The sequence below is a fragment of the Jaculus jaculus genome, chromosome 12 (genome assembly GCF_020740685.1).
Source record: "Jaculus jaculus isolate mJacJac1 chromosome 12, mJacJac1.mat.Y.cur, whole genome shotgun sequence".
In the NCBI taxonomy this organism is placed as follows: Eukaryota; Metazoa; Chordata; class Mammalia; order Rodentia; family Dipodidae; genus Jaculus; species Jaculus jaculus.
Window position 1 is genome coordinate 92,573,888 of NC_059113.1, and position 15,374 is coordinate 92,589,261.

Sequence of the window (15,374 nt, forward strand, 5' to 3'; positions counted from 1 at the left end):
TGGATTTATTCCAGCTCTTCGGTGGCTCTTAGTCTCATAGACAAAGCTAGAAAGACAGCATTCAAATGCTGTTTAACTGGGCAGGTTCATTCGCACTCGTTTCAGAATATTTTGCACAGCGTTGTTTGTTAGTGCTGGGGTGGGGGGCAGCAAGGGAAAACAGGCACGTTTCAGTATTAGAAGCTTTCTGTGAACTTGGACAGATTTATCTTGTTGCTCCACAAAACACAACCAAGGTTAGCAGGTGGGAGTCGCAGATCTTGCCTCAACTTAACCAATATTTTTCTCTTGTAGCTCTCTGGTGATTGAGTGGCTAACCTCCCAGGGGAATAGTTTCCAATCAGGAAAATTATTCAAGCGAAGGCTGGATCAGGGTTTCTGGACAGTGGCTGTGCTCACATTTTAGGCTGGATAATTCTTTGTTACAGGGGTGTATGGGGTGCACTGTATGGTGTTTAATAGTATCCCTGGCCTTAATCCACTATATGCCAATAGTACCTGGCACATTGTGCCAACCTTAAATATCTCCAAGTGTTCCCGAATATCCCCCATTTGAGAATTACTGGATTAGGTAAGAACTAGGGGAAATTAAGCTGTTGCTTCACTCAAATCCTTAGTAAATACTATAAATATGACATTATATTGGAACATTCTAACACCCCTTCATGATAGGATTTAGTCATTTCCATTTGACATCTCAGGAATGTAGCTCAGAGCTATGGAGTTTCTGGGTGCAAGACTCTTAGCTCAACAGTAGAACTGTCATGCCCTAGGGTATTACATAAAACGTGGATGCTCAGAGGAGAAGTTGATGAATTAGTCCAGGAGGACCCTCAAGTGTCTGGCTTGTGCTTTCTGAGTAAGGCTCTCTTCTGATTCAAAGACTGGACCAACTAAGAAAGAAAGAGTTGATAAGATGAGAAAGCTCTATACATACAGATATACATAATATGTAGATGTAAATGTTTTGCATGGTTTTTTGAGGTAGGGTCTCGCTCTAGCCCAGGCTGAACTGGAATTCACTATGTAGTCTCAGGCTGGCCTCAAACTCAAAGCAGTCTTCCTATCTCTGCCTCCCGAGTGCTAGGATTAAAGGTGTGCACCACCACACTTAGCTGAAAGTTCATGTGTGTGTGTGTATGTATGTATATATGTATGTATGTATATATGTGCGTGTGTGTATATATGTATGTATGTATGTATATATATATACACATACATACATACATACATACATATATACATATATACATAAATATATATATATTTTGTTTTTCAAGGTAAGGTTTCCCTGTAGCTCAAGCTGACCTGGAATTCACTATGCAGTCTCAGGGTGCCCTGGAACTCATGGCAATCCTCCTACTTCGTCCTCCCAAGTGTTGGGATATATATATGTGTGTGTGTTTTTTAATCTCCAAAATATGAAATCTAAAGAAACAAAGAGGAATGGAGTTCAGTGGCAATTTTTTTCAACTGTACATAACTCCCATTTCAAATGGCCTCAGTTCTAGAACTTATTTCCTATGGTGGTTTCACTCGCTCTTAGCCAAAAGGCTGAGAAGGGATCCCTATGGTGATTTATGTAGGTTTCTCCACAGAAACAACAGTAGAGAAAGTCACCTGCAGAGCCAGAGGCTCATTTAAAGTTCAGGTAACTGCCCAACCTCCCTAGGTGGTCTAGTAGTATAGTTAGAGCTGACCATGCCCAGTAATATGTAAGGAAACGAAAGTAAAGTATTTCCTCTCCCTTCCCAGAGATCCAGAGCTGAGTCCAATTCAAACCCTTGGAATAGTGGAAACAGAACAGCCCCACTGCACCATCTTGAATGTGGCATATTTTAATGAAATGCATTTTGATGGTCCAGAGACAGAAGTTACTTTTATAGGATAGGATAAGGAGAAGAAATGAATGACCTGTCTTGCCTTTTCTGACAATTATTTCTTCTTAGCAGTGTTTTATGCAACCTCACAAAGTGAAATAATTCAACTCAGATAGTGTGTGGAAAGAACAAAGGTTTAAAAAAAAATACTAACCTTGTCTTGAAAGAACCTTTAATATCTCTTGAGCAGGTACTGGCTTTGGAACTTCCTCTCTCCTGTCCTCCTTCTCTCTCCTAATATAAAACTAGGTAAAAAGGGCATGAGATAGCCCTCAAGGATGGGAAATGAGTAATGAAGTAAACCACTTATTTGGTTTCTGTAAATAGCCTGCACCATAAACCTTAATAGCCCACACTGTAAGCCTTAGTAGCTCGCACCATAAGCTGTAGCAGCCTGCCTCAGACCACCAAGGTCATAGGAGACTGATACCACACTCTGCTACCCCCACCTAAGGACCTGCGCAAATGCTGACCTCCAAGGTCATAGGAGACTGATACCACACTCTGCTACTCCCACCCAAGGACCTGCGCAAATGCTGACCACCGAGGTCATAAGAGACTGATTGGTCCATGAGGGGCTTGAACAAATTAAACTAATTGGCTTAGAAACTATAGAGTGGCACAAACTGACTGGCTCACACCCCGCGGGCTCCTGATATTAAAAAAAATGATTGGTCTAATGCACAGGCTTTGTTAGAAACCCTATAAAAACTGTCCCGTTCCTGCATTCGGGGCTCTGCAGTCCTCTACCCCTGTGCGGTGTACGACTGTGGGCCCCAGCGCGCTTGGAATAAAATCCTCTTGCAGTTTTCATCAAGACCGCTTCTCATGAGTGATTTGGGGTGTCGCCATATCCGGGCAGAGCGTGGGGTCCTCGTTTTGGGGTTCTTATAGCTACACATCTAACAGAGGATTAATCTCTAGAATATACAAAGAACTCAAAAACCTAAAAAAAACAAGAAATCAAACAACCCAATCAATAAAAGGGATAATGAAATGATTTTCAATGATTAAGTACAGATGTCCAATAAATATATGAAAAAAATACATCCATTAGCCTTCAGAGAAATGCAAATTAAAATTGAGATCCCATCTCACTCTAGTCAGAATGGCTGTAATGAAGAAAATAAGCAACAAACACTAGCAAGGATATAAACAAAAGGAATGCTTTACACACTGTGGATAAAAGCGTAAATTAATTCACTTTCCTTGAACTTCAGTTTGGAGGTTCCTCAAAAAATTAGAACTACTTTATGACCCAGCTGTTCCTCTCCTAGATATTTATACAAAGGACTCCAAGTCAACATATCACAGAAATACTTGCACATCAATGTTTATTGCAGCATGGTTCAAAATAGCTAAGTTAGGGAACCAATCAGGTGCCCAAAAGAGAGTAATGTGTAAATAAAAAAAAAAATGTGGTATATGAAGTACCATGAGTTTTATTCATCCATAAAAAATGAACAAAATTGTGGGAAAATGGCTTCAACTGGAGATTTTCATACAAAGGGAAGCCAGTCTCAGAAAGACAAATATCGCATGTTTTCTATCATTTGTGGATCCTAAATTTTACATAGATACATAGAATTGTGAATGTCTATATGGCATAAAAGTAGAAGTGAAACTCTTTAGGGGAATTAAATAGACAAACAGGAATTGGGAGAAAAGGAATGGCTGGGGACAATAGGGGAGAACTATGTTCAAAGTACATTATTTACTCTTATGGAAAGTCCTTATGAAACCTAGTACTTACTATGTGCATTGACTATACTTAATAAAAATTTTTTAGGGCTGGAGGAATGGCTTAGCAGTTAAGGCATTTGCCTGCAAAGCAAAAGGACCCAGGTTTGATTCCCAGGACTCACGTTAGCCAGATGTACAAGGGGGCGCACACATCTGGAATTCATTTGCAGAGGCTGGAGGCCCTGGCGTGCCCGTTCCTCTTTTTCTCTCTCTTTCTCTCTCTCTCTCACTTGCTCTCTCTCTCTCTCTCTCTCTCTCCCTCTTTCTCTGTCAGATAAATAAATAAAAATAAAATATTTTTAAAAATCATATTTTTTAAAAACTTGAAATTTGCAAGCTTTGTAGAAATTAAACTCAGGCATTAATATGGACCAATGAGTAAATTTTAGTATCAGCAGTCACTTGCAAACCACACAAAACCTGCTTATTGTAAGGTATTACAATGGCCTCCTGGAAATTATTATCCCAGATGTTAACTTTGGTGGAGTAAAGTTGAATGTGTCATGAAAGTAAAGTGGGGGGATTATTTTAGGTGACAAAGGAGACCAGCAAGTGGAGAAAAGGAAAACAGATATGTCAATGGAGGATGGTCAATAAAAGAAATAGTAGAAAAAAAAGATGTAAAAATAAATTTCCCATTCTAACCTTGCCTTAATACTCAAGACTTTTACAATGTCTAAATCAGACAGGAATACACAGGGCATATGCATGTCCTGCCCCCTCTAGTTCCCTCGCTCAAATGCCACAAAATGACTTTCACTAATTCTTTCTTAGGAAATGTGCAAAAAGGATTTCCATAAAGGTCTTTGGAGACTTCCTGTGTCCTCATGTGTGTAATAGTTTGGGTCAAATAACAATAAAAGAAGAAGAAAGAAAAGAGATTTTGTTTTATGTAATTTTCCTCCTGCTGACCATTGAAAAGGGGGATAAAAAAGAAGAAAATTACACCACATAGATGATGTCAGTGTTGAATGAAATTAAGATCATATGTTTGGCTGTGGCAGCTATAATCTTCTAATTGTTGAAGAGATTGCTGGTAATGAAGTATATTTGTAAGAAATATTTTTAGTGTATACTATCCATACACATGGTGAGACAAGCATCTAATAAATTGAGGAATTTAGGAAAGGCCTGTCACTAAATTTGTTCTTTTCAAATAGCTATTTATAGAAAGAAAAGTGATCTTTAAACTACCATAGTAGAATGTTACAATCCACCTTATATTACCTAACATAATAGTCCCCATCTTTTAAAATAATATTATAAACTATTCAATTATTTATTCACACCAAGGTATACAAATTGGAAGATTTGGGATAGTACAAGGAAAGAATGGTTTTTACAAAAGTAAGACCTCACTGTCATGGCTCAAAGAGATTGTCATGAAACAAGCTATACTATAGATAAAAATAAACCCAGCCAACATGAATTTTTCATGAGCAAAAAATTATAGAGATATTTAAAAAACTATTAATTTTAATCTTCTGTGTTATGAAATGGCACATGAGTTGCTCTGGTTGGGCTATATGTTGACTGTGTTTGTCTCTCCCCATAGGTACTTCACAATTACCAAAATATCTCCACAGACCTGGGAGATGACCTGAGCCTGGGGAGAGCCTACGAAGCCATCGCCAAGGTCCTACAGAGGTAAGTTAGCACATCGTCCTCCTGCTGTCACTGCGGATTCACCCAGCTGTGAAAGACTTAAATTGTTTGAGGTCTGTCGCTTTCCATTACTTGCCTGCTTAAAATTTAAGCAGTGTCCTTCTTAAGTGACCCTTTCATCATTATTTGAAACCAGTGTGGTATTTTAAAACATGCACCTAAAGTCTCCTTTGCCTATTCCTCTTTTGCATTATTTCCTTTCTTGCTTTTCTGTAAGTTTAGCGATGACCTTGAATGGAGGGGAGAAGAAAAAAAAACCAGGTCACATCTCACAGGTTAAGAAAGCAGAGAGCACAGCACTGTGCAACACGCTTCAGTAACTGGCTTGCCGAACCTTTCCTGATCTCTGCTTTGAGGGGAGTTTGCATTTATGCTCCCTTCCTGCTTCTTCCATTAAGACATCTCTCCTTTGAGCATACCTGGATAAACAGTAGGGTACCAAACCAATATTCCCAAAGTTTCATTTAAAATGGAACAGTTAACAAAAATGCACTTGGACAGCTTCTGATACATAGATTTTTTTTTACATAAAATATACGTTTGCCCCTCATTTATTGCATTGCAGTCATTGTGTGCTTTATTTAATTCATTTTACAGAGGAATTATGACTTAAAATAAAATAGGCTAACAGTACCAAAAGTTATCTAGGTTAAGATCAGCTTTCGGTATGTTGTCATAAATTCAAAGTACAGCCTGTTTACATTAGTACAGTAATAGGCAAATTCTCACTTCTTTACATCTATACTTCATTGTGAATATATACAGAGTGGTGTTTTAAAAGATAAAACTGGTATTTGGAAGTCATGTAAATGGTCACATACCTAATGAACTAAAGGTGAAAGCATTATGGAAATATCATTTATTAATGTAAGAATTGCTCCTTAGAATGCTAGTACCAATGAAATGGAAAGCATCCTACAAAATACCAATTAAAACATAGTCAATGATCTGGGGCGATTGCTCAGTGGGTAATGTTCTCACCACACAAGCAAGAGGACCTGTGTTTGGATCCCTAGTTCCCACATAAAATGCTAGGCATAGTGGTGCATGCCTGTATCCCTAGCACTGGGGAGGCAATGACAGTGTTAAACTGACTTGCTAGTCTAGCCGGAGTGGTGAGCTCTAGGTTCAGCAAGACCCTGTCTCAAAGAACATAGTGGAGAGTGACAAAGACCTTGAGTTGACCTCTGACTTCTACATGCACATGCACACATATGTATGCACACTCACACCACACACAAATACAAGTGTAAAAAAAGAAAACAATCTCAGGAAGAGTCACATTGATAAGGAGAGTATATACATTTAGAGAGAAACAGGGCTAGCCATGCATAAAGAAGTCAAGCAACCTATAGGTGCTACACTATCTCCACATTCAGATGGTCACTTGTCCTCAGAAGACCAACCAAGCCATTACTTGGAAGCTTCATTTTACAAATCACAACAAAGACAAGACTTGTCAGTATTTAGTTTAATGTCTGTTTGGAACAAATCAACTCTGGGTTCTTTTATCCAAGTCATTTTCATTATTAAATGACTTGTCTCTTCTGTTGCCACCATGTCAAACCAGTGGAAATGACTGTATTCTTTATCTTGGTAATGATAAGTTTGGCCTTGGCCTGCACAGTGATATCAATGCATCCCTTGACTTATTTATAAAATAATTTTTAAAAAATGCAATGCAATTTCCATTGTATACAACATAACTAAAGAGATCAAATCTCAGTTGGCAATGTTTTCTTTCAGAAACATTTACTAAGTACTTGCTATGTCATGGGACAAATACAATAGTCCTTTGATTTCTAGTGGTCGTTAGTCTTATTTTTGAAGCTTCTAGATACATGAGGTTGGATTCAAATTCTTTTCAGATATTCACCTTATGACTCATCAAGAATATTTTAGTCTGGTTCCAAGAACTTGAACTCCTGATCTATCTAGCCAAAGCTGGAGTTGAGTGATCGTCTGGAAAACTTTGGCAACAACAGACCACCTATTGTTTGGGCTGTACAGTATTATGTGAAGCTTGAGGTGGGGAAGGATACAGTTGTACCTGTGTTAGGTCAGGAAGCAGAGTGTGTTTCTCTTAGAAATGGGAATAATCCTGTTATAATACTTTCCTAGATGTTGTGACCTCATTTCACTTTTATGTCAAGTAAGAAAAAATTCCACTTAGAATTCCCTTGTACCAACCTACAATAAAGTTGCTGGTCATTGTCATGTATGGTAGACCAGGGTCCCTAATTTTACAATGTTATACAACACACAGGGAAGTAGAGACACTTCTTCTGATGTCATAGGGGAAATTGCCTCAAGGCCATGAACTTTCCTATGCAGATCTGCCACTCTGCAAACTTGAGAAACACATTCTTCCAGTGTCTATGCAAAACAACTCAAGAACAAAACTTATGCACAGGTAGACAACCACACCCTTGAAAAGCCTTGATTTGAATCAAGTTGATTAAATCCTTTGATACACGTCTCGTGGTCATTTTTAGGAAATGTTGCATTACAGGCTGATGTTAACTTTAGTAAACATGTACACACATGTAAAGACCATGTACATATATATTATAGCTTTCACAGTCTTCAGTTATCCTCAGGTTAGTAACAGCATGCACAAAATAGAACACAGCCAACACAGAAGAGATTATGGTGGTGGTGGCTGTGAAATGAAGTTTTGAGTGGAGCTTAGCATCATGCCTAAATCTCTCTTTCTTAACCTGTGCATTTGTACCCGTTTTACCAATGACAGGCCTGCCTCTATAAACATATCTTATCTCTCTAAAGGTAATGGAAGAGTATCACCATGCCTAGGGTAAGTGTGTGTCTCAGGCTGTCAGCTGAGTGTGCTTGAAAATGATTAAACTCTAAGGCTGGAAGCTCCTAAAATGGTTATGAGAATTTACACTAAGCTCTTAATTGGAAACATGCCACATTCTCTCAAGGCTGAGGATTTGGTGATGTGAAACTGCCCATTTGGTGGTGCTTGACGAAGTCTTGGTCTTACTTAACCTGGAAGGTTTCACATTTTGTTGTTTTTTGCTGGTGGTCTGACTAACACTAGTTGCACAAGAGTTTACGCAGCATGAAAGAAAATAAGCATCTGCAATGTCTTTTCGCTCTTACTTGGAATAGTAGTGAAGAAAGTAATTGATATTCTAAAATTGCCTTATGACATTGCTATAAAAGCCAGAGTGATGGTTCATAAGATAGAGAAAAGCTGAATTGAGAAATTACCAAGTAAATATTATTATATAAATAAATAGTTCAAGTAAATACTCAGAGAAGAAAGCCATCTGTTTTTATTATAACATATTTGTGTGGTTATATGCCTATTTAACAAAACAGTTAATTTACTAAACTCTTCAATGTAATTAGAATGACTCATGAAAAGCCTGCAGAAAAATATCACAAAACTGTGTTCATGATACATTGGTCACAACTTTCCCATCTCTGGGTTTATTTCATACCAACTGTAAATTTTATCACAGACTTGAATTAAATTACTTCCTAGAAAACTTTCCACAGTAGAGATCTTTAAATCAATCACTACAAGTGTGAAAATTACCTTTCTGTTATAGCTGAAAATTAATTTCTTCTTGCTTCAAAGAAATGACACGCCCTAGTAATTTTCATATATTCCTTAAAATGGAACATCCAAGCTTTGATACAAAATTTGCTAAAAAATGACCAAAAATACATCAAAAACATTTCTATTAATTCATGAAATTAAGAATAGCCTTTTACATTTTCTCCTATCACTGATCCCATTTGCTTTATTACTGTCATCTGTGTCCCACAAACTTGGTGGCACAATCAAAAAACCCCTTAGTGGCCCTTTCATCTCTGCTCTATTTGATTTCTTCTCTCTGAGTAAATGATTAAGTTTTCATGCATTGGTTCAACCAAAATCTATGTTCACTCAACCACATCCTTTATTGATTACTTCTACGGCAAACAGTAGGCCAAGTGTGATATACATAATTGGACAGTTGTCAGGGGACGAGGGTGTTAACAGTCCTGTTTTCCCAGTTGGAAACTGGAATCACCTTGATACACAAATATTCTGCACTGTTTCATTCTCATTCTTTGGACCGAGGAGTCCTGTTCCTCAGAATATATGTTTTTAACTCTCTAAGGTCCGGTTGAATGAATTTAATGATTATAACATATTATATGCTGTTGAAGTTGCACCTGTGCACTGCATATAGAAAACTGGAATTAATATTTGTCTAACATTTTAACCTTGCCCTTGAACTTATACAAATAATCTGAGGCCTTTCTCTAGGAAAATACTAGGTTTTATTTATTTTTTTTTTTCACTTTTAGGAAAAGACTAGCTTCTAACTCGGTTGCTACCTTCCACATTTGAAAACCTTCCAGCCACTATATGTTGTTTACATTTAAGTTGCTATATGAACAACTCTGCTGGAGATAGCACTGTGCATAGATTGAGTGGAGACCATAATTTAGATAGAAAAGCTTGTCTCTAGCATCATTTTAGAGCCAGTCCAAGGTTTTGACAATCTGTTATTGCCTTCTAGTAGGGATGGCGGAGACTCAAAACACTCAGCTATGAGTGTATTTATACCATTTTGAATTTTTTGTTCATTAACTGGTTTTTATGTTGTTGTGTGTGTATATTTTGAATTAACTGTCCTTGGCAGGTCAATCCTAATCTAAAATGTACTTCCATTCAAAAATGTATCACCTTATAGGAGCATTAAATTTAAATGATCATGGGTCAGCCCATCTTGACTAAATAATAATGTTGAATTTTCTGCAGGTATGAAAGGTCTTAACATGGTATGGAAAGAAGTCTCAATTTTTTTTGATATGAGAATATTATAGAATAGGAAAGATCTTAAAGGTTTAATATTCATTTGATAAAAATATTCTTAGACATAGAAAGTTTACTGTATTTTATAGATTATGTTTATTAATATTACTATTTATTGACATATATTTATTTACATAACTCATTAATATTTTACATCCTTAATCTCTTGATATCTTTTAGTTTTTCTACAAGACAAATAGTTAAATTAATATCAATAATGAACCTCTTCTTATAATTTAACTATGCTTAAAACTACACAAGCAGACAGGCATGGTGATGCAAGCCTTTAATTCCAACTCTTGGAAGGCCGAGGTAGAAGGATTGCCATGTATTTGAGGCTACCATAAGACTATAAAGTGAATACCATGTTACCCTGGGCTAGTGCAAGATCCTACCTCAAAAAAAAAAAAAAAAAAAAAAACTCCACAAGACCTATGCCTCACTATAAAATATTAGTCATACCTTTGATATGAAACAGTACATCCCAAATTATAAAAGCTATTATTCACATCAGGAAACATAAAACTCTATTTTAAGTCTTGTTTGCAGTGTATTGTTTTAATGATAAGAGTGGAAGAGAAAATATATCCTGTAGAACCTTATATGGAAATAGACAAAAAAATGTTAGCCAGCTCTTTGATCTGCTCTCTGGAAAATAGATGTATATGGCTGTTGGATGAGCAACATTGTTGTATTCTGTTCATTGCACAATGGAAGGTTTTTACAAAGGAAGGCCCAGGGACGCTGGATTTCCTCTCAGCTCATGGTGGGCGCATGTAGTACGGGACTGCGAAAGCAAGAGCCTCTCACTTCACTCACTGGTAACAACAGCTGCCATTTGTTGAATTCCTACCATGTGTCAGGATTTTATTCATTTACACAATATTTTTTCATCTCAATGCAATTCGCAGTCATTTTTAAAATGAGAAATGGAAGTTTCCTCCAGTTTAATACCTGTAATATGATCAAATTGATTCATCAAGAGGTCAAGCTAGGATTCATGTCTAGACCTTTCTAATGTCCACCACAACAGAGTTTGACTCGAAAGCCATCTGGCTTCTTTACAGACATGCCACAGTTTAGGAAAAGTCAATGATATTCAAATCTTGTGAAGTTACGTAAATCACCGCCCCAAACCTCCCATGGCTTGTTTCCAATACACTTCTGTAAAAATGCATTCTCAGGGCTGCAGAGATGGCTTAGTGGTTAAGGTGCTTGCCTGCAAAACCTGAGGACCCAGGTTCAAATCCCCAGTACCCACGTAAGCCAGATGCACAAAGTGGCACATGTATCTGGCCTCTCTTTCTCTTTCTCTCTCTCTCTCTTTCTTTCTCAAATAAATTAATTAATTTTTTTAAAAAATAATGTTTTCTGACACATTCTTTTGCAATATTCTTTTGAATAGTCTCAGCAGCAACATATCATTGTGGGCTTTTAGGTAGATTGGCATTTTAAAACAGCCAAAAGTTGTGGAATCACATTTAGAAAACAGTAAAAAAAAAAAAATCTCTAAGTATAATCACATTTTGGGGCCACATTCACAAAATTACTTAAGAGCACTTTTCTTAAAATATATTTTATTTATTTATTTGAACGAATGAGAGAGAAAGAGAATAAGTGTGCCAGGGCCTCTAGCCACTTGCAAAAGAACTCCAGATGCATGTGCCACCTTGTACATATGTCTTATGTGGGACCTGGGGAATTGAACCAGTGTCCTTTGGCTTTGCAGGCAAATGCCTTAACCACTAAGCAATCTTCTCCAGCCCTTAAGAGCACTGTTTTGACACTGCAATCAGTAGTTCCTAATGGAAGGGCCACTAAAGTGCCATCAGCCCCACCATTAAATGTCATCCTTGAAGCAATCACTGGGAAGGAACGGTCTTCCGTGCCTAGAATGTCTGGGAAGTTGGAAAGATGGATCTAAAGTACAGGAGAAATTCAGGGTCCCAAGTATAGATTTGCCAGACATGGGCCTAAAACAGGTCACAGAACAGTGGTCTGTGAGACACCATGGTATGCATTTCTTGGAAGGGAGAACAAGACCCAGGACAAAACTCTACAGTGAGCCAGCTTTGGGCTCAATTTCACATGAGATCCAAGAACACAGGAGAAGGGAGGGAATAGAGACTGGCTGAAGGTGCAGGACAATGGGAAGGGGTAAATATTTGGGGAAATAATTCAGGGGCGCTTAGTAGCAGGGACTCCTAACCTAGAGGTTGAAGATCTGAGTAGCAGTACTGAGGGGAGAAAGTGGCCTGTGAATTGATAAGTGGATGAAGCATTTTGTACAGCTGAAAATGCAGAGATGTCCACCCTGGGCATATGTTACGGTTTTTCAAATTGATATAAATACTTCGATAAATACTTCATTGCACTTACTAGATTTGGCTCATAAGTCCTTCTAGCTAAATTTTAAGACTAAATTTACCCTTGAAGGACTACACTTGGTCTTATGGAGACAGTCAAATGGACATGCTCCAGGTTTCAAAGTACTGTGTGTACAAGAGAGGGCTTAAAGAGTTAATTTATTAAAAAATATTCTTAGGATTATAAACTTTACTGTATTTTACAGTTTATGTTTATTTATTAGTAGCATCCACCACAGTTAACCCCCAGTCATGATTTATCCATTTATCTCACCAAAGAAACAGTGAAATCCTTCAAGGATGGGGATGTGGCGTGCTTTAGGTCATCTGTTTGACTTGTAAAGTATCTTGATGTTACTGAAATTGTTTAGAGATAATCTAAAAACATCCATATTCTGAGATTACCACAGTCTACCTTCATATCCAGCTTTCATGTGTACTGCAGATTGCCCTTCTCAAGTTATCAATAATTCTTTCCTTCAAAAATATCAAAGCGAGCTCAGCCCAGGCCTGCGCCCGGCACGTGGAGCTCGCAGCCATGGCTGTCAGCGCCGAGGGCACCCGCAGCAAGGAGCTTATCCTCTGCCTGTTTGACGTGGACTAGGTATCCGCCTTCCTGCAGAAGCTTCGAAGCCAGGTGCAGATACGGGTGGTGGGCGGCTCTGACTACTCGAAGATCGCTGAGCAGATGGGAGATGAGGATGAAGTCATTGAAAAGTTTGATTACATATTTGCTGAGAACTGGGACAGTACAGTCCAAGCATGGACGGCTGCTCCCCAAGCAGACCACCCACAACCACCTGGGCGAGGAGCTGCTGCAGGACCTGATCAACTCCTGCCTCAGGTACCTGGCCATGCTCAGACCGCCCAAGAAGTGTGGCACGTTCATTGAGTTCTGGAATGGCATGCTGAACATCTCACCCACCGGCCGCAGCAGCACCCTGGAGGAACGGGTCCAGTTCTCTGAGCTGGACAAGAAGGAGAAGATCCGAGAGGAGTTTGTGGAAGCCCTGAAGACAGAGTTTGCTGGCAAGGGGCTGAGGTTCTCCCAAGGAGGCATGATCAGCTTCAATGTCTTCCCTGAGGGTTGGGACAAGCGCTACTGCCTGGACAGCCTGGATCAGGACAGCTTCGACATCATGCACTTCTCCGGGAACGAGACCAGTCCTGGTGGCAACGACTTTGAGATCTATGCTGACCCCCGGACCGTCGGCCACAGTGTGGTCTCCACTCAGGTCACAGTGCAGCGGTGCCCAGAGCTTTTTTTTCCCCAGAGACAGCCCATGAGGCATGATGGTATCCATGCCTGACCACTATGATTTCCAAAGAGCTCCACCCACGCCTGAAGAAAGACCCATGGAGTATCAGGGTTCTCCTCCTGTATCCCAAAATGCTGCTTCCTGTGAGCCACTGCTCCCCCACACAGGACCAGGGTCTGTGTGACAACTGTCCCCAGTCAGTCGGCTCCTGATGAGACTGGATCCCGTCCTCTGCCCTTACGGCTCTGGACACAGATGTTGCTGGTTTGGAACAGCACTGAGTGTCCCTCTTCCCTGGGGGTAGACATCCCTACATATGATATGAAGCCAGGCCACCTTCCCACCTGCTATGGTCACATGAAAGGCAGGGGGTGGGAAATAGGCACTTTTCAGGAGACGTTATGTCACAGACAATAAAGTTCCCAGGATAAGGTTAAAAGAAAAGCTAGGAATCATGTGTCTTCCTGAGCATTTTTAGCATCTTTTTTTAAAGTTACTGAGAAAAAAACATATATAATATAACTCATACTTTTTTTTTTTTTTTTTTTTGGTTTTTTGAGGTAGGGTCTCACTCTAGCCCAGGCTGACCTGGAATTCACTATGTTGTCTCAGGGTGGCCTCCAACTCACAGCAATCCTCCTACCTCCGAGTGCTGGGATTAAAGGCATGTGCCACCATGCCCAGCTAACTCATCCTTTTAAATTCTACAGTTCAGTGGTTTTTAATATATTCATGAAATTGCATAAGCATGATCACCACTGAATTTCAGGACCTATTCTATTCTCTGTTTTAATTTTATTTATTAATATTTATTTGAGAGAGAGAGAGAGAATAGGCACATCATGGCCTCTTGCCACTGCAAACAAATGCCAGGTGCATGTGCCATACTGTGCATATGGCTTTATGTGGGTACCGGAGAATCAAACCAGAGCTGGCCAGCTTTGCAAGCAAGTGCTTTTAACCACTGAGCCATCTCCCCAGCCCAAATTTCAGAACCTTTTCCTCACACTAAGAAGAAATCCTGCATGTTCTCAGTGACTCCTCTCTCCCCTCTGTCAGCCTTTGGGGGTCATTTCTGTTTTCTGTCTCTACAGATTTGTCTGTATTTGACAGCTTGTGTACATCAAACCATATAACATGTGATATTCTTTTGTGTCTGACCTATTTTGCTTTTCAAGTTTCATCCACGTTTTAACATCTATCTGTATTTTTTTCCTCTTAATGACGGAATAATACTTGCTTGTATAGACGTACCACCTTTTGTTGACTCATTCATCAGTTGACAAACACCTGGGTTGCTTCTATTCCTTGGCTACTGTGAGTTATGCTGCAATGAACACCCATGTGTGAGTCCTTGTGTACACATGTGTTTTTGTTGCTCTTCATTATTTATTTTGGAATGAAATGCCTGGGTCCTATGCTAACTCCATGTTGAGGTTTTGAAGGAATAGTCAAATTCTTTCCTAAGGCAGGAGCATCATTTTAAATTTGCAACAATATACACGATATATATGTGTGTGTGTGTGTATGCGTGTGTGTGTGTGAATGTATATGTGTGTGTGTATACACACACACACACACACACACACACATATATATATATCACCATATGTCATAACGA

General features: G+C 39.0%; 1 protein-coding gene and 1 pseudogene across 2 annotated transcripts in view; both read left to right on the forward strand.

Annotated features, from left to right (window-relative positions):
• The window catches only part of Ttc29 (tetratricopeptide repeat domain 29), a 212,388-nt gene that overhangs the window by 106,808 nt on the left and 90,206 nt on the right, over window positions 1-15,374 (forward strand). For both annotated transcript variants that reach the window (XM_004655942.2, XM_045131550.1), the window contains one exon: window positions 5,179-5,270. In XM_004655942.2, the coding sequence (XP_004655999.2) occupies window positions 5,179-5,270 (92 nt within the window). The remainder of the gene's footprint in view (window positions 1-5,178; window positions 5,271-15,374) is intronic.
• Window positions 13,033-13,788, forward strand: LOC101612348 (annotated as a pseudogene).